Below are 24,162 nucleotides of genomic sequence, written 5' to 3' on the forward strand. Positions count from 1 at the left end.
AGAGTTTACAGTATACAGATCAGCTAACCAGTACCGGTGTAGAATATACCGTATAGCAACAACTACAAGTGAAGAGTTTACAGTATACAGATCAGCTAACCAGTACTGGTGTAGAATATACCGTATAGCAACAACTACAAATAGTTTACAACACACGATATACCAATCAACTTATTGTAAACAAACAAGCGAGGGGGATGTATATCATTTATCATGTTTCTCATAATGTTTTAAAGAACTTATAAGTGTTATCTTTGAAGTTAAGTTTTTGTATTACATGTACATGTGTTATTACGTACATGTAGCTAAGAATGGATGAGTCTTTTGAGGATCAACTGTTGCATAGATTGTTCTGGGGTCATCATCTAAACTTCCCCTGTAAAACAAAGAAAACATTCCTTTATCAGGTTTATAGTATAAAATATATAATTATGTCTCTTTCTGACAAAAGGATCTTAAAATACAAGGTCTAGTATAAAGTATTGTTCTTTAGACTATAATTATAATCTACTATAAATACCACTTAACAATATTATATAAATAAAATCTTTATAGCATTATTTATCAGTACAAATTTACCACTTTTAACTACTACACTATTACCGTAAATTACCACTTTCGTGAATCTTTACCATTTATAGGTCTGTACATAAGTGTCTACCATTCTCCAAGTTCTACCATTATCAAAACTGGCGTACAATGTCTGAAACATATGAATAACACTTAATTTCACCATATTATGTACAACAACAGAATGTAAACAATATTTAAAGATCAAGTCTTGATCATGATAATCAATGATTACATTGGCTCTCAGGCAGCTGCTAATGTCACCCGAAAACTAGTAGTAGTAAATACATTATTCAGTGCATTATGTAATTAACAAAACAGATATAGGCCTATATGAAGCTTTTTTCAGATCTGGAGTTGGCAGGTTTATGAGGTTCAGTTTGGAGATATATTTCTAGAATTGGTGAAGGCATTCTGACACAACCAATCACTTCTAAACAATGAAATCTCTCAAGAAAAGTCTAGAGGTCTTATTTTGTAGCAGGAAGTGACAAGTTTACACATTTCATAAAGAATCATTATGGCATGTAACAGAAATTTCACAAAAATATTTGTGTGTGGGTGTGGGAGGGGGCTGGGGGAGGGGGTAAGGGGGTAGCAGTCCTTCTATGGAGATGAGTTGAGATTTACCATCACTCACGTGATTCATCATTCACCCTTCATAAAGTTTTCATTATAACAACAACGAAAGCTGAATCATGCAGAATGTATCGACTAATAAAAAATTTGTTAAATCTAAACAGATATCTGTGCCAATATTGACAATGTGCACCTGTCAGATGCATTCCATGTAAACAGTACATATAGATATATAGATTACACAAGTTATCATGGACATTCAAGTATATAATATGTATATATTTATCAATGTTTATAACAGCACAAAAAAAAGAGGTTCCCTGCCATGATAGTTGTTTGTCATGAGTATCATAAAATTCTCTTAAGCAGCAAGAAAACTTTGACCCAAATTTTTAAAAGGCAGGGTTGGGGGGGGGGGGGGAGGGGGCACAGCATTTAAAATCTCTGTTGCCCATATAGATGCATTATACCAAAACTGGAACAGCTATTTCTGAGAAGAAACTATAAAATAATGTTCAGAAGTTTATCACACTTATTAGACTTTGTAATAATTAATGTACTAGGAAGGGTAGTCATAGGTAACCTGAGTTTTCCATGTGCCAACTAAAACTGTAAATCTTTAGTACTGCAAAACTAACACATAAACTATACAGCGACTGAGATAAAAAAAAAAGCAAATAAAAACACTTAACAGATAATGCTTTCATTAACAAGACAAAAGTTTACTAATATACAGATGAAGACTGCTCTTCTTCAATATTACTAGTACTTCAAATTAACTAAACCATTAAAACTACATGTATCAATAAAAAAGGTTCCACATAATGGGATGGTATGCAATGTGCTGTGCGTGTACATAAATTGGCGTATTCAAAATTTAGCGCAAAATTGGCGAAATCATGAATTAGCGCTATACATGTCCGTGCCGTACATTGTATTTATAAATGATTTCTTAGCAGTATTCATGAATTAGCGCATCGTTGTCTGCACCAAAGCTGCTAAAGTATGAGGCTCACTTTTTTAAGTACGCATGCAGTAAAAGTTTGAGTTTTGTGACATTTAGGATGACATGGTTTCATTGCCAAACATGTATAAGACTTTAGTGCAGCTTTATTGTAATAAAGTTCTTGAACATTTATCCCCCCTTTCACACAACCAAGAACACCCTTAAAACTTGCTGCATGCTTCAGTCTGTTGTTAGTTATATTTAACTCAATCATCTCCAGTCAATGCTGTATTAACGTACTCTCTTTATTCTGTAGACCCAAATCCACATCAGCCTCTATTGGCTAAGATTTCTTTTTCATTATTAAGTATTTGTACCCTGTGATTAAATGTTTTTTTATTCATGCCACATGCCTTATATTAGTTACGAGGCCCTATTGAGGTTATAGACCTCACTACATGCAAAATCCTTTTTTGGGGGGCTATACCAGTCAGTCTTGCCGGCTGTTGACCCCAAAGAAGTTAGAGCCCATCAAACTTTCAGTCATCTTGTACATGTACAAAACAGAATTCAATTTAATCAAATTTAACAAGAACAACACACATCTTCATTACTCCAGTTCAATTTCAAATTTGTTTTACTTTTTTTCATGAATCAAGAAAATCATGAAGCAGCAATATTTACGATCCCCCTGAGGTACCCCTTTTTTACTTGCTCCCTGGGCTTGTTTTTGGTTAATGTTTCACCCCTCCCTCTCCAGGCTTATGGTTGATTGAGTCACTAGCCCCTGACAAGTCTGCAGACTGAAAGTTAGAGGCTTTTTGGGGGTACTTCAACACAGACATGCCTCTATTACTGAATTAACCAGCCAAGGGTTCTTTTTGGGGGGGGGGAGCATTCAAAATTATTTTTCAGTGAAGCTCTATATATCTGTGACAACGACGACACAATGAACTAGCTAGCTATACAACACAGAGGACATGACAAAGGAATAAAAAGTATTCATACCTACCATCAAATTCTTATTACCACTTTTAATCTGTGACATAAAAGGCATAGCTGTTAGCATATCCATTGAAGAAATTATGGTTAAGTTTTGTAGAAAGAATGAGTAAAATAAATAAAATAAAACACTGATTAATTTATGCAGTAAAAATTAAGTGCAGAACAAAGTTGTCATATAGCTTGGTCTCACTGTATTTCTGGTGGGTTATTATGACATCAAATGACCCCTCCCCTTTATTAATTTCATACCTTCGTTGACAGAAGAGCTGACGAGGCTAGTAGATAATCTTCATGTGCCTTGTTTGGATGGAACAAGATTTCCCCCGTCAGTTGGAAAGGAAGAGGTGACTCATAAAAACTGTTACCTCCATCTTCTGTGATGAAAAGGTGTGACCCAGTTGGATCACCCGCATCTACTAGGTAGATCTGTAATAACAGTGATAGTCCTTTATAGCTGTAAATGTGTATCAATTAGCGCAATCAAAATTTAGCATAATCAACAGATAGATCTAAAATAACACAATGTCATTTAAGAGTGATGGTCCTTCACTTTGCATACTGTAAATGTATATTTTGAATTAACTCAATCAAAATTTAGGTCAAGTCACTTTCCTACATCAATAATTTCCATCATATACAACTATCCTCATCACTTTTAGAGGATGCATGTTTCCTGGGGAGGGGGGGGGGGGTCCAAGGTCATTTTGGTTACTTTACACTTTACATAGAAATTTTACAACTCTGCAAATCTTTGGCCTGGGGGGGGGGGGGGGGGGAATAAAAATAAAGAACTTCTTAACTCAGGTAAAACCTGCCCTATTCTTCCATACTTTCAACCATATTGAGCAAAAAATTTATTTACCCTGCAGGTAACACCCCGCCTATTAATTACAGTCTTGCCCCATTTAATCCAGACACTAGTGTTCCCGAGCAAATTGTTCACCGATATATTTTGCTGATTACCTGAAAATCACCATAAAAAGACTGATTCCCTGCAAAAAGGTGTGACAGTCTGATGAACTGATACACATCTATTTGGAACACTAAGCAATTTCTTTTAATCATATGAAAAGCGCCTCAGGAAATAGACTTCCTCTTGGGGAACTGGAATCTTGCTGACTCCCTCAATGATATACTTTAACTGTATACTGTCTACAACTTGGTTCGCTACCTTAAATATTAACATTGTTCTGGGATGTAGTTTCACAATGTATTGCACACTGGTTGGGTCACTTGTAAAACGAGTCCAAAATAAAGTGGTCAGTATTAAATGAGGAAGATAAACAATGGAGGTAAAATCTACATTGGATGGACCTTTTTTTTCACTGTAAACAGTAGTCTCAAATTTGATGAACAAGGGGGGGGGGGGGGGGGGGGGGAATATATGTCTGATTTTTTTTATTTTTTGTCAGTCAGGGGTGAGACTGAAATCTGTCATTTCTGAAAAATGATGGATAATCGTCATATTTACTAACTACGTATTTTCGTCATTTTTGTCAATATGACTTACTATCGTCATATTTTCTTTTTCAACTTAATTCTTCTATCCTGGTTACATAAAAGCGAAATTTGAATTCACCGCTGAAAGAAGAGTGTTTACGCAAGTTTCATTTCATCTGGGTCACTAATTACTGCCGACCACGTGCGTTAGAACATCAACATGGAAGGCTAAAGTTATTATTTAGCGGTAAAATGTCGAATTTTGGTAGAACTAATTCGCCATTTTTACATGGCTTTTAGCCCTATAAAAACATATAGTACACCGTCTGGAAGAATACGTACTTGTAGAGAAAAGTCTCGACAAAAAGTTAAAGCCATAAAAAAGTAGTGCGCCCCGTAAAACAAGCGAGGTATTTCAGTGCACCCAGACCCTCCATTTTGAAAAAAGACGGAATATCGTCATTTTCGTCTTCTTTCCTATTTAATACAAATAAATTGACAAAAAACTCTTCCACTCTTATTTTTGCTTGGGAAATTTATACTGTCAACATAACCAGTATTGTAGTCAACTGTATTAGAGAAATGAAGTTTGTTTACGATGTTTTTTGTCCTTTTTTCAGTTGGTGGATCTAACATTTTTCAAAGAGAGGTAACTCGGTATTCTAGAAACACTCTAAATTTTTATGACTGTTTTTCGTCATTTTCTTAAAAATGACGAGTTTAAGTCATAATAAAAATTTTATTTTACGACTTAAAATCGTCATTTTAAAAATGACGGATTTCAGTATCACCCCTGACTGTTTGTGCTATGTGCATCTTTGGATTAGACAATCAATAAACCTTTTTTTTTTAATTTTGTCAACCAGGGATGTAACTCTACAAAACACTTATCTCTAGACCTCTATATTTGTGCTGTAAGATGATCTGTACAAAATTGTCTCCCTTCCCTGCATTATGAATAAGGGAGGTAACCTCTATCCTCCTACCTTCTTTGTATTGTGAGGGTTTCTATGGACACCATTATGTTTGTAAATTTTTGGTTGTTTGTTTAGTTTCACTGGCGTAAAATGAGCTCCAAAGTCTGTGCTGAAAAATACAGAAAACTTCTGGGTAATTTTTTGTCTTAATTACCAATATTATGAAAATACATTTCAGACTCTGGTAAAAGACTGAAAAAGAATTTGCAATAATTATGTAAAAACGGATTGGGAAAAAAAAAAGTATTTTATACATTTCACACCTGGATGTTCATTTCTTTGTTAATCAAAGATTACATCTATAATTTATCATTTTTACTCATCAATGAAAACTGCGAGACATCACTCAAAATGAAGTCATGTTGATCATGTATATATACAATGAACAAATGACAAAGTTTCCTGTTCATAGATATTAAACATCTTCCCTGCCGTTCCACGAGTACTGTTCGGGTAAGTGACCTTAAAGAAGACAGAAATGTCATACCTTTTGTAAACTTTAGATGGCATCACAGTCCCAAAGCTCTCCTGTGTAATCACAACTATCAGATCCTACAGAGAAAACAGAGGGTTTATAACATTACATGTACTAGTATGTATAAAGTTCTCCTGTGTAATCACAACTATCAGATCCTACAGAGAAAACAGAGGGTTTATAACATTACATGTACTAGTACAGTACCGACCAGACACACCCTAACAGAAAGCGAACCCAGAGCGCACCCTGGGTTCGCTCTCTGGGTTTGCTTCGGGTTCTCTTGGGGTCTGCTAGTGCTGACCCCGAGCGAACCCGGAGCGCAGCTGTAGCGAACCCGCAGTGAACCCAGAGCGGACGCTGAAGCGAACCCCAAATTCAGTAGCGGTCCCAGAAAGCGAACACTTGTTCGGTGTTGCGTAACAGAGCTGTCAATCAGGATTAGCGATTAACTCATCAGCACGTCGACCAATCAATATGCCGAACAGGTCTGTCAATCAGGATAAGTGATAAAATGCGTTGACCATCAGCGCATCGACCAGTCAACATGCCAGTTTGTAATCTAAACACTGTACAAGCAAAGTGTGTGAATGTACAATGTAAAAATATTATTAATATGATTTTTAAACATGATTTTATATTTATATATTTTAATTCTCCAGACAACATGCAATATTTACACATCTATTTTCATTATTTTTTATTTTTAAAATCTATTAATAACAAGGTATTATTTCAACTTGGAATAATTACTTGACATGGATTTCAATTAAATTTTGATTTTTGCTGTAGTTGCAATGTTAGTGATAATTTTTTCAAAAAAATATTTTTGTTGTTGTTGTAGGAACTGTAAAAATGGTAATATTTTCATCTTCATCAAGAAAAGTTATGTTTCTATGCATGTTTTCATGTTATTTATGGTGTTTGTTTGTTTATTTCATTGTTAATTATTTATTTGTTTATGTTTTTGATTGGGAAAGGCCTTCTATGTTCTAGTTTGGTGTCACACATGCGCAGAAGGGTTAGTCCATGCCAGGCATGGACTAACCCTTCTGCGCATATGTCAATGTTTGGCTTTCTATATATTCCGTATATTTCTGCAGTCAAACGGCATCACTACGTAATTGTTCAAGTATTTCACTCTGAACTCAGCTACGATTGCATCGCCATCGCTAAAATTTCCTAGGGAGTTGAAGAAATCCATTTATCGCTGTCATCAGCATTGACACATGCACATGCCTGGCATGGACTAACCCTTCTGCGCATGTGTGACACCAAACTAGAACATAGAAGGCCTTTCCCAATCAAAAACATAAACAAATAAATAATTAACAATGAAATAAACAAACAAACACCATAAATAACATGAAAACATGCATAGAAACATAACTTTTCTTGATGAAGATGAAAATATTACCATTTTTACAGTTTCTACAACAACAAAAAATTTTTTTTTTTTTTTAAAATTATCACTAACATTGCAACTACAGCAAAAATCAAAATTTAATTGAAATCCATGTCAAGTAATTATTCCAAGTTGAAATAATACCTTGTTTAATACATTATATTTTTATTATCCAGGTAGTATGTTACATGTATAGTTACATATTTATTTTCTTTATATTTTTAAAATCCATTAATATATAAATATATATTGCGTAAATTTATCAGACAATAAGTACTTTAATTCATAATAGAAAAAAAGAAGATAATAATGGTTATAACAATTGTTACTAAAAAAAAAAAAAAACTGGTCTTCGATAAATTATAGAATTTTGTTATCTCAAGATACAGTATAAGAACATGTACGTGCTTTAATCTAATTATTTTTTATTTATTATTTCAATTTACATGCATGTTTTAATTTATCTAGATCAACATCGAAATTATCGATCTTAATAATAGATCATCCAAAAAAATTAAATGTACATTGTACAGTATAAATGTACATTATGTCAATATGTAAATTGGGAAAAAAATCTCATTTTTTTAACTATACTAATATGATTTTTTTAAATTAATCTTTTACCAAAATTTAATAAATAGCTTGATTTAAGTACATGTATATAGGGAAAGATTATTTTGTCAATTCTAATTATCCTACATGTAGACCCTACATTGTGTATGTTTTTGAATTCTTGTAACTACTTGCAAGTCAGTCAAAAAATAAATAAATAAATAAATAAAAAAATAAAAATGAAAATAAAAAATAAAAACGCAAAAATGCTTATCACTTTCCTTCGCATCAATATACACTAGACAAAATTGCTAACGCACCACCTAAATAAATTAACATTTTTCTTTTTAAAACTTGTTTATGATGTTTTTAATATATAATTTAGTTTCTTTGATAAAAAATGAGACATTTAAATATTTTAACTGATATATACATGTAACAGCAATGTTTACTGAAGCGTAACCACTTCATAGAAAAAATTAAAATCATATCCATACTTTTTTGGTGGAATAAATTTCTAATTTTTTTCTTTGTGGTTGTGTTCTTTATGTTTGTACTAATTAAAAACTCAGAAAAAAGTTACACCGTATGCAGCGTTTGACTCTAGAAGAGACCGCTAAGGCAGCCAGTATGGTATCTACAGGGGGTTCCTTTGAAGAAATTTGTGAAAAATTAAAACAATTCAAAGATTATGCATTTCTCTGGTGAAAAATTGTTGAAAATGAATTAACGATCATAAAAATGTTTTCAATAGATATCAACGGCATTAAGTCAGCACCACACAATAACTTCAAGATTGTTCCACAAAATTGGGGCAACCGGAAGTTGGGTGGATTTGGTAGGGACACCAAGGCACTGGGTGACTATTAAGCAATATGGTAGTCAATCAGGGTATAGCATTTGATTTTTAAGTAGGAGACTGCTCCCGTCGCAACCTCACGGACCACCTTCGGTAATCACCAACTTCATATCTTGGCAAAAACGATGCGCAGTGCACGTCGGGACATTGGATTTCGGACAAGAAGGTCCTTTAAAGGTCTTGACATGACACCAAGACATTTGTCAATCCAACTGTTTTGGAGAAGATGGCATATTTTATATACTAGTACCAATCAGAAAAATGACCAATTCACAAATAAGAATAATAAGTGGTGCGTTAGCAATTTTGTCTAGTGTATATATATGTATATTTACAGGTTTACATGTTCACGAACCTCTTACATGTACTACATGTAATTTTCGAAATACTTTATATGGATATTAAAAAAAATACTAGACGGGTACGCTTTGTACTTGTGCATGAAAAGTACACGTAATTCCAACATTAGTAAACTGAACTTGCAAAGATACCTTAATACGAAAACGTACATGTACGTTCAAAGTGAAGCCAAGGTCATCACGTGTCGGTAATCATCCACCTATTTCGAAGATATTGCAGGTGCTAAGAGCACTTGCAGTGGGGTTTTTTTAATTGACACTTGCTAGCTGGATGTATACTGTCTCCATGGTCACGGTATACCTGAGTATATACCCCCCCTACATTCGATGCCCCTTAAGTTACATGTCCCTCGTCTGGGCACGTTATCAATGAGAAATTCAAATATAATTTTTTTATTTATTTATTTTTTTTTTTTTTTGATTTTTGAATTTGGAAACGTCATACATGTAGTTCTTTGGTACGTTGCATGAATAAATGAATTTGAAAGCTTTTTTTATTAAAATACTCTTATCAATTTCACTCCATCCGATACATCGAAAATAAATTTAACACCTTTTCTTCTTTTTCTTTCGAGATACACTTAGCTTGTAAGTTAAGAAAAATAAAAGTGATAATTCTACGTCGATTGTACGGTGATATTCTTGAAAGTTTATCAACGTTCTCCATATTGTCACTTACATGTTCATGTTTCGATCGCCATAAAAACAGTAATGATCGATTTCACTACTGTTTTTGGAATATACAAGGGGCAGGGCTTACTGGCGGCAAGATTAAAGTGGGGTCCGCTTCACGCATGAGTGCGTAAAGCAAAAACGGAAAGCGAACGCCGGGTTCGCTCTAGCAGACCCAGAGCTGACCCCGAGCGAACCCGATGTGCACCCAGATCGGTCCCAAATTTTCTGAAAGCGGATCCGCAGCGGACCCCGAGCAAACCCAGGAAGCGAACTCAGGGTGTGCTTTGGGTTCGCTCTGGTGTTAGGTTGTGTCCGGTCGGTACTGTATGTACAAAGTTCTCCTGTGTAATTACAACTATAACAGGTCCCTATATGGAGGAGAAAACAGAGGGTTTATAACATTAGAGGTGCTTGTATGTACAGAGATACAACAGTAGTATTATGCTGATCATGATACTCAAGCTAAAAAGTAAGCAAAATTTTCTACCCATGGATTGAACAGAAATTGTGATTCTGTGGAAAAAAGTTCAATTTTGAAAAAAAAATGAGTTGAAAACTCTATAGTTGTAAGAGGTATACAGTTACTGTAGTTGAATCATCTCAATGACATCCCAGACCCCATTTTACAAAAAATTATGTCTAGGACCAAAGTACATTTTTGCAAATATTTTCTTCTTTACATTAATTTGGAGTTAAAGGTATATGATTGATTGACTTGAACAATATCAAAAAATATTTTAGAGAACAGTTTTAATCCGAAATTTTAGGATTCAATGTAAAATGTTGGAAACAGAAATCATTTTTTCTTATCGTAGTCAAGAAAGGCTCTGTGTGAGAAAATCTGATGAGAAAATCTAATTAGGTCATCATTAATAACATTTCATACAGGGTACAAGTAATTTAACTTTTGAAGCTTACCCCATTATTTCCGCACCAGGCCAGAGCCATGCTGTAGTATGACTCATTTTGAAAAGCATGCTGCAAAGATAAAATAAAGCATCTGAACTTTTGGTTGGACAATCTGAATATATGACTTTTGAGCTTTGCTTGATACCATAACAAGAGGTCCATGGCCCACAACGCTCTTCTGAGTCATTATGGCCATACTGTTCTTGAAATTGAAAGCAATTACAATTAATTACATCTCAGCTTAATAGTTGCATTCTATTAATTTATTTCTGCAAGCCAAGCCTTTGAAAATTTTAAACAAAATATACACTCAGTAACATTAAAACCAACTAGTGTGAGAAATATCCACAAGGTTCACAACCTTCTTTCACTTGCAAAATATTTCTCATCACAAACTATTTATTTCCTTGTGTACTTAATATGTAGAATAATTCCTCAGTTTCCAAAATAAGACATACAAATAGATTTCAAACTGACAAATTGCAAATAGAATGTGTTGCAAATAAAAGTTGATTTAAGTAATTATTTCATGGAAATGTGTATCAACAATTAGCAAACACAAAGTATAAACTTAAGGACCCTCTATACACTAGAGGAAAATATTTTTTGGACATTGAGAAAATTATGGTGTGTGAAGGTGTAAGTATTGAGCTTATCTATCACATTTTCAACATAGGGTGCCTTGCATTTACCCCCAGGAAAAATGTTCAAAGACAATGAAGTACTGATGAACATAAATCACTGTTGTTTACTTAAGTGGGCAAAATACCTGCAAATGAAGTGTTCTATCTATTCATCTTGGCCTATTAAAGTGTTATGAATGCTTGATTTGATCACAAATTGAGTAATAAACGGTACATTTCAATTTATATTATACTTGATCAAAGGGCAGGTCACTCTATCTGCATAAAAATACCACAAATTCAGAACTCTCTAGTGTGCAGTGTATAGAGGGCTCTTAATAGGCCATGATTCAAAACAGTATTAAATTGACTAACGGTTATCAAAGAACCCTATAAATTATCCAGTAAGAAATCATCATTTCTGATCATTGAAATTAAGTCAAATCCTGTCTGGACCCTATAAACTAATACTGACACTGTGAGAACAGGAGATGTAAATAAAATTGGGAAACTACCCTATAATACCCGTCATGCTAGGTTTTCCACTGAAGTAGAGTATATCTGTAGCCCTAAGATTTACATGTAGATAACCCATTCGCTTGATGACAATTTGAATTGATATCTTAATTATTCTGAAGGTGACAAGCAGTCATGGATTGCAATCAGCTTTCTCCAAACTGGAGTGTTAGGGAGAAATATTTAATGTAGTCAGTATGTGGTTGATCATTTTGAATATATTTTGTGTTACGACTTACTCAATGCTGAATTGATTTATCTACATGTGGCGTCTGTCCTGGCTGTAGTGTTTACTCTGTAGGACAATCACACAGCTGCTGCCTTATTAAAAACACCAACTCTTAACTAATGGCTATACTTAATCTAAAATAATTTGATTTATTTAAGGTGAAATATAGGGCTTATTTGTTTCTTCCGATGAATGTAAAAAAAATCTGACTTTAATTTAATCCTTTTATCCTCTGAGCTTATAGTTCAACCAATGCAAAAATTATATATAGCTTGCTGACTTGCATCAAATGAACTGCCTTAACTAAAGTGTCATACTGCAGGTCCAACATTTTTCTGATTGGTCCAACGTTAAGTTCTGGATAACTTTAGTTAAAACATTGGAAATGTTAGACTTTAATAAGTAAAATGGATAGATTTACACAGAAAACAACTTCTAAAGGTAATATTAATGATATAGTAAAAGGCACATAAAATTTTGAACATTTGATATAAAATAATAAGTATATTTTCTCTCTCTAGGACACTATATCAGTAAATCAACTCAGGGCACCTGTTGCTATACACAACTCCAAGGTCTGAGAAATCAATGCGGCTTTATAATGTCACATCTCTGTATACCTCAGTGAACACAGTGTCAATTCAATTTCTCATCAAATGTAATATAAAATCTTTGCTGTCACATGATAATCATAACAAAGTCTGCAAGAAGATCACAAGACAATCAGAAATAAATTTATTTAACTACAATGTAATTCATTAAAGCTATCTATATAAACTTCATTTTGCTGTCAAAAAGAACTGTTAAAGTCCTTCAATTGTTTTTTAAAAAAAAAAAATACCAAATTTTTAGACATTAATTAAATCATCATTAGATGGGAAGTGCAGCCACAGTAATAAAATGCAGTGTGTATAGTAAGAACTCTCTATTGTGTAAAAACAGAGAAAACTAGAGAGTTTGTCTACACAAGGTTGAAAGAATCATCAAACACTGACAGTCCTTGTGAATTAAATTTTAATCTGAATTATCAAGGATAATTAATCTTTGTTTGTGTAGTTAGAAAACACTAAGACTATATTAACAGCTTCTTCTGAGTTTCATTTCCAGACATTGATTTTAATGTAGTTATATTTCTGCTATAATTTGAAATTCTGTATTAGGACTAAACAATTAAAATCTTCATCATGTCAGGCCAAAATAAACTAAATTCCTAGATTTTCACCCAAAATGTTAAATTGTGGAGGGCGGGCAGTTTTTATTATATATTTTTTTATTTTCTTCATTGGGCCAGCAAATTTTATTTTTAGCTGGTTTACAAACCCGCCGCTCAAGTTTCTGAATTTTCAGAAAAAAATTAAAATTGAGAAAAATGGGATTTTTTTCTTTCAAATGTCAAATATGAGTAGGGATCAAGATTTCAATTTACGAACTTATACTTTTGGTTTTAACATGGCGGGTAAATCGAGTAGATCTGCAGAGTCTATAGCAGCATCATAGCTTAATGGTTTAGTGTAAAAATTATCGATAGGAGTGCCCTTCAAAACGTTTCATCCGTTCAGAGGACAAATAAAATGCTGCCGACTTTGTTGCACAATGACATGTTGGTGAGATAATTATATATCAGTATTCAAAAGTATTTGCATGTAAATCGTAAATTAATTTCCTTCCACAGGTTAAAAACTGCCCAAGGTAGCTATAGCCATAGACATTGTTTAGGTCTTTGCTATAGCTTACAATCTAAGCAACATTCTTCAGAAAAGGATCACTTATGCATCAGATGTAATGAATAAAACTATGGGAGAAGTGAAGTCCATTTTAGGGTGAAATAAGATATAGTCTAAAAAAAATGAAATATTTCAACTATTAAAGAAAACAAGTATATACAAATATATACAGGCATGTAGTATCATTTTTGAATGTGGCAGCCAGAAAAATTATTTTACACTTTATTGAAAAATTTAACCCCCCTCCCCAATACTCCTTGTCTGTTATATGATAGGAATTTTTACTTAAGGTCTCGAGTATATTTTCAGAACAATTTCTACACAATCACTTAACACATATTTTAAAAAAATGAATATATATTGAAAGAGTTAAAAAATTTTTTTTTTTTTAAATTTGTATTTTGACCAACATCTCAAAATTTATATCACTGTCCCTAACCGCCAGACAATGAATTAAACAATTTAAGTTTCTACCTTCCTTTTTGTAACCATTGTATGGCCAGTGGCAAGGAGTCTTTTAGAAGAGCATCAAAAAAAGAAGCAAAAATGAATGTATAAAAGTCAATAATTTATCCAAAAAAATATTTTTTTTTATTTCCTCCTCCTACAGAACTTTTTCATTCTGGTGTTCATAAACCTAAAAATAAACAAAATGCTGGCCTTATGTACAGATATTTTTTTGTGGACCTCAATCATCATTCAGAACTACAGATTAAAGTCAGATTTGTAAACTTCCTTTCAATTTACAAATCTCTTACTGATGCATCTGCACCAATCTTTAACAACCAGTTGTCCTTGTTTAATACATACTATAAAAAACACAATAATATCAACTGTCAAAACTGCACTGACATAACTGCAGAATCTACAACAAAAGTTGAATATAATCAGCTGAAAACCGATCCTGGTCATAATTAATATAACTTTTGTTTGTAACAGCAGAATTGGGGTAGTCAGGGAGGAAAATCTAGGATTTTTTTTTATTCTGACCCGATGATCATAAAACAGACACAGAAATTTGAAAAACACTGACCTTGATACCAATTCAAGGGTCAGTCAAATCAATTGATATATAAATAAAAATAAAAAAATTAAGGGGGGGGGGACACATTTGTAGAGGTAAGGGTTTTCCTGGAGAGGCAGGGATTTATCAGCCTATTTTGGGAAACGCCATTTTTGGGGAATTGGGAAAAAATTATCAGCTTTTTGATGAAATTGGAAAAATTAAAAATGTTGCTTAAATCATGTATTCAGGTGTAATTCATTTAACATTTCAGAATGAACTCTAATTTGGGCAACCAAACAGACAATTCAATCATGATCCAACATCATACAAGATCAATTATGAATAATAGGCTAATAAAAGTAAAATTGAATTCAAAGAGTATAAAGTGTTTATACAACTTAGGGTAGTACATGTGTGTATGAGATTCCAATTTAGGTCATTATAGAATCTGATTATAAACCTCCTGTAAAATATTATAAGAAGTACACATTTTCTCAAAGTCCTCTTTTAATATGTATTATTATGCATTGAAAATATATTTTTCTATTTGAAATAATGCCTACAGTCCTTACCATTCACTCATAGATCAATTGAGTAGGTAGAAATAACTTAATAAATCTATATAATAACACAATATCACCATTTTCAGAAAAAACGGAGGAAATTCGGATTAAAAGTTGGCAATGTTTTTACAGTGTTTTTAAACACGTGTTTTGACTGTAGATTTGCAAAACGAGTTAAATAGATGAAAATTACAGACATTCTGACAATTTTACTTAGTGTTTTTCCAAGATAATTAAATATAAAAGCATTGTTCACCAATAGGGAAAAAATACTGCCAAATTGGGAAAAAATGAACTCATTTTCAATTGGGAATGGGGCCGAATTTCGGCCCCTGAGAAGGTACTGATAAATCCCTGAGAGGTGTTTGTGAACATGTTTGTATAGCGCCAGAAAGGTTTTTATGAACTGTAAATAGATCAATAGAGAGTTGTTTCCCATGGGCTTGTGTAAATAGTCATTTGCGACAATACACCAGAAGGTGGTTTGCGAATTCAAGGTAGAAGATATCTCACTTGTTTTATTAGTCCCCTACCGGTGAAACCGGAGGGGACTATAGGTTTCCTCTGAGTCTGTCCCTCTGTCTGTCTGTCAGTCTGTCCCACTTGGTTTTCCGCACTTCTTTCCTAAACGCTTGCAGATATTGAGCTGATTTTTGGTATGTGAGTGTATCTTGATGAGTTACAGATAAAGTTTGCATTTCGTTCTGCTTCATTGATTTTTGACGGAATTACGGCCTTTTAAATTTTTACGGGTTTTCCGCAATTTTCTTCTAAACGCTTGCAGATTTTGAGCTGATTTTTGGTATGTGAGTGTATCTTGATAAGTTACAGATCAAGTTTGCATTTCGTCCCGCTCCATTAATTTTTGACGGAATTATGGCATTTTCAATTCTTAACGGGAACCAGATTACACTTGCCGGTAGGGGACTAGTATTGCTAATGCAATACTCTCAGAATGCTTGTTTTTATGTTAAAAACTTAATTATTATATTATATCTAAATATAATAAACTTTTCAAGACATTTCTCTACACATTTGTATATTACCAGACAGTATAAAACATGTGTATATAAATGTTATTATTGGGGGAAAAGCCATGTAAAAGTGTTGAATAATTTTTCAGAATGATGGACAGGCAATCCTTGAGTACTTCTGTGTAGAATCAGAATGTTTTTTAATTAATGGAATAAGTTTGCAGATGACCAGTGACAAGGTTTGCAAATTTATGAGTTTCATTTTTATCAAAGAAGCAGTTGTATATGATGTCAAAAAGTCTGACTTTAATTTATCCTTGGGAATGGTTGCATAAGTTGAAAAGTGGTACGTTTTGATGCTATTGATTTTGGTAAAATTTTGCAATTTCAAATTTAATTTTATAAAAGTTCCTTGGAATTCTTAAGTATCCACATCTGAATTACATCACTTCTTAAATATGTGTTGTACAGCATTCCTGAAGTTTCTCCTTCACTGCATTTATATATGTTTTGTGAGGAGTAAATTAAGATAGGGGCTTGGTAGAACATCAGTGTATGTATCTTTGTTTGTAAGGATTTTTATGACGTTTCGGAATCCAATATAAAAATGCTTTACCAACACACTGCCTGTTTGTTTGTGTTCATGATTCTATTTAAGCTATAACATTTCCATAAATATGATTACAAAAGACCATGCGAACTTCCTCTACTTTCACTGGCCTTACTAAATTACGAGGCACTGTTAAAGAAACACTTTAAATTGCAAAGAGATACCCCCTTAAAACACACAAACTGGAATTCTATATCAAATCATAAATACATGACGATGAACAAAAACGTCATAAACAAACCTTCTGCTCGAGTTTCACATTTCCCGAGTTGACATCCTTCAAGAAGTTCTTCTCCTGTGACTGGCATCTCTGATCTGCTAGGTCTCGTCTGCTTCTGATGGCAATCTGTGGCTCAAGGAGGTTTGTAAAATCCTGCTGTTTCATTTCAAACTCATGAACATGCATGGAGAGAGTTGTGAAAGCTAAACATTGTGCAAGGAAGACTTTCAGGATGGACCACAACTTGACAGTCGCCATATTGTTTTTGAGGATTCGTAATACTCTCACGTGAGTTTGAAGCGACCTCTATAAACAATCCAACCGGAAACTTCCGACACCCGCCTCTAGAGACTCTTAAAATCATTATGATGAGCAAATAAAGTCAAATACAGTGAAAAACACAACAAATAAAATAAAACAGAAATTAAAAAAAACAAAAAAAAAAAACAAAAAAAAAAAAAAACAACATAAAATTAAATAAATTAAAATTTGATTTAATTTAATGTGATTTTTGATTAAATTAAATTTGATTTAATTCAATTTAATAAAATTTAATTAAATTAAATGAAATCAAATTCAAAAATGAATAAATTGATACATAAAAACTTATAAGTACATACGTATTTTCACTAAATTTACTGGCAAATAAATAAATAACACACGGATTGGGTTTTTTGAAGGAAAGAACAAGGTACAAATCTTGCCCTGTGTTTTTCTTAAAAATAAAAGTGATGTAAAAAATTAAAACTCATGCTTTTTGAATTATTGAAATTCCATGCAGAAAGATCATACACATATTTTTTTTTCTCACATGACCTTTCAAATGCTAATTGTGACGTCAAAAACTTGTGCATTTTCCCGTATTTTCTTGAAAAGTTGCAGAAGACATCAATTTTCAATGGAATTTTCTTTCAGATAATATTGTCCACAGGTATCGCCCACAAAGATTTTGAGATATGTGATTTTTCAAAGAATTTTACACAATATATCTAAAAATTAATGTGGGCGACGGCTGTGGACACTATTTTCTTAAGGAAAATAACCCTTGAAATGGGTCATTTTGAGGCTTTTTCTGTTTAAAATAGAGAAATGCATCAAATTAATGACATCATATATCCAGAATGGTACTCCATCATGCTATATTCTTTCCTGATTTATTACAGTCATATACTCAACTAATATTTAAGCCAGTTTCAAAACTTTTTGAAAACATTAAATTTTATGGGCAAAATAAAGCTAAAACCATACCTTCTTCTTTAGCGGGGAAAAAACACCTATAAAAAGATATTTAAGTTTCAGGGGGAAAAAATTCAGTCGGGCAAAATTATTCAAGATAATTTTATTCATTACATTGATATAGAAAAATTAAAGTTCTTCCTCATACTATTCGTGAAGGTGTTCAAGTTGCACTTTCAAATTAAAAAAAAAAAATTCATATTTGTTAAGTTTAAAAATTGATAAGACGGTTCCTTTTGAACTTGAAATCACATTTATGTCAGGAATTTATAAAAATGAACTGGTCAGACAACGAGTAGGGAAAATAAACTTGATTTGGCCTGGGGAAATATTAAACTTAAATTGCATGATTGTTGACATTTCGTGATGAAAATATGATCAATTCATATTTTTATGCCCCTACTAATCGAAGAATCTTGGGTATATAGTTTCTGCCCTGTCGTCCGTCTGTCTGTTTGTCCGCAAAAACTTTAACCTTGGTCATAACTTTTGATAGGTTGGAGCTATATGGCTTTCATATTTCACATATGTATTCCTTTTAACAAGACCTTTCTTTGGGTACCAACATATTTGACCTCTTGACCTCGGAGTTTGACCCACTTTTGCAAAATTTTACCACACTTTAACACGTATACCCGGCTTGGCCATAACTTTTGAATGGTTGGCCCTAGGGTTTTCATACTTCACTTGTGTATTCCTTCTGATATTATTAAGACCTTCCCTTGGGTACCAAAAATTTTAACCCTTTGACCTTGACCACTGAGTCTGACTACTTTTGTAAAACTTAAACTTCGGCCAAAACTTTTGAACGGTTGGTGCTAGGGCTTTCATATTCCCCTCCCCCAACTGAAATTGCTTCCTACGGGCCTGTTATATGAAATAAACAAGATGTCTTTGTGAAACACTGATGCCCCGTTTGGCAGCTCATGGCGAAGGTTAAATTAAGTTTCCCTAATGCAAGTCAAACTACCAAGGTCAAGGTAAACAGATCAATATTGTTTGGAAGGTCTTGTCACAAAGAAAATACACGTATTTTCAAAGATATCCTTGTCATTAACTTGGCCATACGTCGTTAACAACAATGTCTTAAAAAGATAAATTGAATATTTAATCATTATTTTATTAATTAAAAACGTAAACAGCAGTTTATTTTCTTTTGTTTTCTGCAAAAAAACGACTCAGAATTAATCAATATGAGTATTTTGAGGAATTCACGAGTTCGCCATTTTGAATCGCCATTCTGACCTAACAGTGCCTAATACATGTATTAATTAACACCATTTTCAAGATGACCAGCATATTTTTTTTCGGAGTTAGCATACTCGTAATAGGTTAAAAAATATGGAGGGTAATCGTGTTCAAAATCCAGATATGTAATTAAGTTTGTAAATCCAAACTTACTGCAATGCAATCGTATCAACGGGTTACATATGTAAGTAGGTAGGCCTAATATTCCGACATCCAAGCATGTAGTTTTGAAAATACAACCGTGTTGACTTTGAGTTTATACTATGAATGTGTGTATTTTTGATGTTGTAAACTTTGTTTTCCGGAATCAGCATTTCCGCGCTCTGAATGAAACACAAAAATAATTTCATAAGTCTACAAATGTAAAGTTTGCACTTTTGTCGAATTTTGATATGAGAAACTATGGAGGGGCATCAGAAACACAATCCTTTTTAAATGTTTTTATTTTCTGAAAATAGTATTTTATATACGTTAAGGGACAAGAAGTCAATGCAAATGATAATGATGGGTGCAGAAAATTTCAAAATTGCGATGAAATGAAACCCCCGTTTATTTTTTGTTCTTGCGATACTAAGACACGAAAAAAAAAACTTAACATAAAAACCCACTTTCTTGCTTCCATTTCATATAAAATCATGCCATTTTCGGGAGTCCTCCTCCTTCCTGGGGGGGGGGGAGGGGGCAGCTCTAAAAGCTCATTCGAAGCCTTCGACTTCAAATTAGCCTACACTTGAAGAGAAAGGAATATATACGCCACTGCCATTTGATTGTAAAAAAGAAATAATATATGCCAAGATATTTATACTTATCCGTCATTTTTATATTAGTATTGTTATAATAAAATCCATAATAACTCTTCATTTCCCCGGTCCTTTTGTTTTTTCTATAATAACTCTTCATTTCCCCGGTCCTTTTGTTTTTTCTAAGTTTACATGTAACTTCCATTTAAACATTCCCGCCTTTGTTCAGTCAAAAAGTACTCTTTAATTGCGCATGCGGAAGCGGATGTCTTTGTCCCGCAATTTTCAACATGGCGTCAGAAGAAGAGACTGTGTACTGTTTATGTCGAAAACCTTACGATGAAAACGAGTTCATGATTGAATGTGATGTTTGTAAGGACTGGTTTCACGGAAGGTAAAGCTATAGCAACTAATTATGCACAAAGAGATCTGGAAATCTACACCAATGACAGGAAAACGTGACAGGAAAGTTTGACAAGTTCTGTTGACATTTGTTGACAGTCCGGATCACTCAGTACTTGTCACGATTTTAAACTTGTTGAGCGTTAGTTTGTAGAACTAATGGGTATATAGTTTACATTTCAATAAGATACGTAATTCGTTACTTTCCGCGTGTTTATTAAATAATGCAGTAAAGTTACAGGAAGAGTGCTTTGTAAGCCTGTTACATGCAAAATAGCCTATGTTAAATGTGTTTGGTTGAGGTGATAGCTTTAATGTTAAATCTCTGTGTCTAGATTTGCAAAATCACTTTAACGCTTTAGCGCTTTTTATATTATTGGAATAAACGGATAGATTAAGGAATGTTTTTAAGTTTTGTGCGAGTTATTGGTGTGTAAATCACACAGACTTGTCACGTAGGCATATTTCATGAAGCGTGCTAGCGCTTCAAAAAAAAAAAAAAGTCTACTTGCAAGTCTGTGTGAGTGACACACCAATAATTCACACTAAACTTAAAAACATTCCTTATATTTACATTTTACATATTCAAAAGCACCGAAAATATACTCACTGTTTGAATTATTCTCTGCCCTATGTCGTTACTTTTTTATTAACTTCTCTGTAGCTCATTGTGGTGTCACTTAAGCGCTAGTTTCTCTGTGCATATTTCTAGGCATGAGTATACACGAAAACGGTATTCAAATCAATTTCACAGTTGACTTAGTAGAAAAACATAACAAATGTAAATATTGATAGATCAATTGCAGAGTGAGCAGATTTATGTAAGAAATAAGGAATCATCTGTATTTGTATATGTCATGGAACCCAGTACTCAGGGTTGTCCCTAAGACCTGGGGGCCGGTTAATTTCCCCCACCTATAATGACATAATCCCCCGGTTATTCTGGTATTCCCCTTTGATCCCAGTTAGGGGAGGAACCCTCGACCCCCTTCTACTTTTTATATGCTTCCTGCTATTTCAATTATTAGGGACAACCCTGCAATACTGGTTTTTATATGACGGGAAAAAGTGCTGTTGATCATATTGACAGAGCTTGTCAAGACTCGAGAGCGTTCTTATAGACCTTGACAGATTTTGCACGCACTGTATGTTTGTCCAGGTGGTTCCATTTGATCAAAGTGTCTATAAAAAACGAGTGCTGGTATTGTTTTGTTTTGGCTGTTGTCACTTCATTGACAAGGCTTTTGGTGTTGTTTTTCACTAGTTTTGTCATCACTATGTTGTCCGAAATACAGATTCCAAAGTTATTTGGCTTTATAATCCTTTTATGTTTTGAGGGAGTTATGAAATCAGAGGGAGGTTGTGTCATTTGGGAATTCTTACATAAATTTTGGGGGAAAAGGAGTCCATTTTCAATTGGGACAGGATCTTTTTACCAGACCTGGATATAAGAGTTATATTAAGCCCTTGATCAAGAGTTATTTCCCACTGGCTATTAGTCAGTGTGGTCAGATTTCTCCTTCATCTCACCAATCAAAACCTTACTTTTCATTAGGGCTTTCATGGTTCCTAATTTTTTGGGGTTGGCCTGGTTCAGTATATTTTCAATTCAGGTTTTTGGGGTCAATTCTTTACATCTATAATAAATTTAATTTCAGTAATTCAACTTGAAAAATCTTTCTAACTTTAAATTCACCATTATGAACAAGTCTTGACTGTTAATGCCATCAGTTGTGTTTAGATCTACTACACAGATCGACCATTTGTGACAACATGACCAATCTTGCTTGTTTCGATAATAATCCCATCTTTTCATGAAAAGTGTTTTGTCATGGATAGAGTAAATGTTAGTTGTGATGTTTATATATAAATGTTATTGTTGTCATTCTTTCCATTTAGTATAAAACTGATTTAGATATATACAAACCAGACCTGAACCAAAAGCAAACCAAACATCTTGGACCATGGTTTTTGGATATCTCAGGAACCCTGCCCTCTACCAGTCATACTGGTTATTGTGATGTGGAAAAAATTAAAGATGTTAAGGCCTCCTTTTAAAAATTATTTCAAGATCTTCATATTGTAAAGATTTTTTGTTATATACATATTCATGCCATGCATGTTTAAAATCTGGTTATAAATCAGAAAGAAAATACACCAGATTGTCCTTAAATCCAAGTAAAAAAAAACAACCATGCTTGTGAGTAGAAAAATCTCCAAGGCTGTGCTTATTTATGTATCATACAACTTTTATTTCTCTTTCAGTTGTGTCGGCGTACAAGAGTACCAAGCATCTGACATTGAGATCTACCATTGTCCAAACTGTCAACTGACACAAGGACCTTTAGTGTGTAAGTATATAAATATCTCCCAACACAAGGACCTTTAGTGTGTAAGTATAAATATCTCCCTAACTGTCAACTGACACAAGGACCTTTAGTGTGTAAGTATATAAATATCTCCCTGTCTACTGACACAAGGACCTTTAGTGTGTAAGTATATAAATATCTCCCAAACTGTCAACTGACACAAGGTCCTTTAGTGTGTAAGTATATAAATATCACCGAAACTGTCAACTGACACAAGGACCTTTAGTGTGTAAGTACATGTATATAAATATCTCCCAAACTGTCAACTGACACAAGGACCTTTAGTGTGTAAGTATATAAATATCTCCCAAACTGTCAACTGTCACAAGGACCTTTAGTGTGTAAGTATATAAATATCTCCCTAACTGTCAACTAACACAAGGACCTTTAGTGTGTAAGTATATAAATATCTCCCAAATTGTCTACTGACACAAGGACCTTTCGTTTAATATCTCCGTAATTATCAGATGACACAAGGGCTTGTAAGTATATAAATACTCAGATCTAGCACTGTCATCTCAACTGTCAACTGACACAGGGTTTCAAGGTGAAACAAACCAAAATGTATGTCAAGGTGAAAACAAACCACATCAAGATGTATGTCAAGGTGAAAACTAAACACATCAAGATGTATGTCAAGGTGAAAACTATCCACATCAAGATGTATGTCAAGGTGAAAGCAAACCACATCAAGATGTATGTCAAGGTGAAAACTAACCACATCAAGATGTATGTCAAGGTGAAAACTAACCACGTCAAGATGTATGTCAAGGTGAAAACTATCCACATCAAGATGTATGTCAAGGTGAAAACAAACCACATCAAGATGTATGTCAAGGTGAACACAAACCACATCAAGACGTATGTCATGGTGAAAACTAACCACATCAAGATGTATGTCAAGGTGAAAACAAACCACATCAAGATGTATGTCAAGGTGAAAACTATCCA

The 24,162-nt window shown here is 33.5% G+C and overlaps 2 protein-coding genes across 4 annotated transcripts in view; one reads left to right on the plus strand and one right to left on the minus strand.

The window, feature by feature from the left end:
• The window catches only part of LOC133195462 (sortilin-like), a 34,176-nt gene extending 16,700 nt beyond the window's left edge, over nt 1-17,476 (minus strand). Inside the window, exons 1-8 of one of the 2 annotated variants that reach the window (XM_061331299.1) lie at nt 17,238-17,476; nt 10,761-10,820; nt 6,005-6,069; nt 5,527-5,626; nt 3,350-3,526; nt 3,108-3,134; nt 633-703; nt 300-376 (exon numbers count right to left, since the gene is read on the minus strand). In XM_061331299.1, coding sequence (XP_061187283.1) covers nt 300-376; nt 633-703; nt 3,108-3,134; nt 3,350-3,526; nt 5,527-5,626; nt 6,005-6,069; nt 10,761-10,820; nt 17,238-17,474 — 814 coding nt within the window. In that variant the 5' untranslated portion in view covers nt 17,475-17,476. The remainder of the gene's footprint in view (nt 1-299; nt 377-632; nt 704-3,107; nt 3,135-3,349; nt 3,527-5,526; nt 5,627-6,004; nt 6,070-10,760; nt 10,821-17,237) is intronic. The other variant, XM_061331300.1, reaches the window with a different exon arrangement.
• A 3,247-nt stretch (nt 17,477-20,723) lies between these two features.
• LOC133195463 (histone lysine demethylase PHF8-like) overlaps nt 20,724-24,162 on the plus strand; it is a 35,242-nt gene continuing 31,803 nt past the window's right edge. The window contains exons 1-2 of one of the 2 annotated variants that reach the window (XM_061331301.1): nt 20,724-20,834; nt 23,108-23,193. In XM_061331301.1, coding sequence (XP_061187285.1) covers nt 20,731-20,834; nt 23,108-23,193 — 190 coding nt within the window. In that variant the 5' untranslated portion in view covers nt 20,724-20,730. The remainder of the gene's footprint in view (nt 20,835-23,107; nt 23,194-24,162) is intronic. The other variant, XM_061331303.1, reaches the window with a different exon arrangement.

The sequence above is a fragment of the Saccostrea echinata genome, unplaced genomic scaffold (genome assembly GCF_033153115.1).
Source record: "Saccostrea echinata isolate AGI-Se365-2 ecotype Australia unplaced genomic scaffold, CSIRO_AGI_Sech_v1 ptg000029l, whole genome shotgun sequence".
Classification (NCBI taxonomy): Eukaryota; Metazoa; Mollusca; class Bivalvia; order Ostreida; family Ostreidae; genus Saccostrea; species Saccostrea echinata.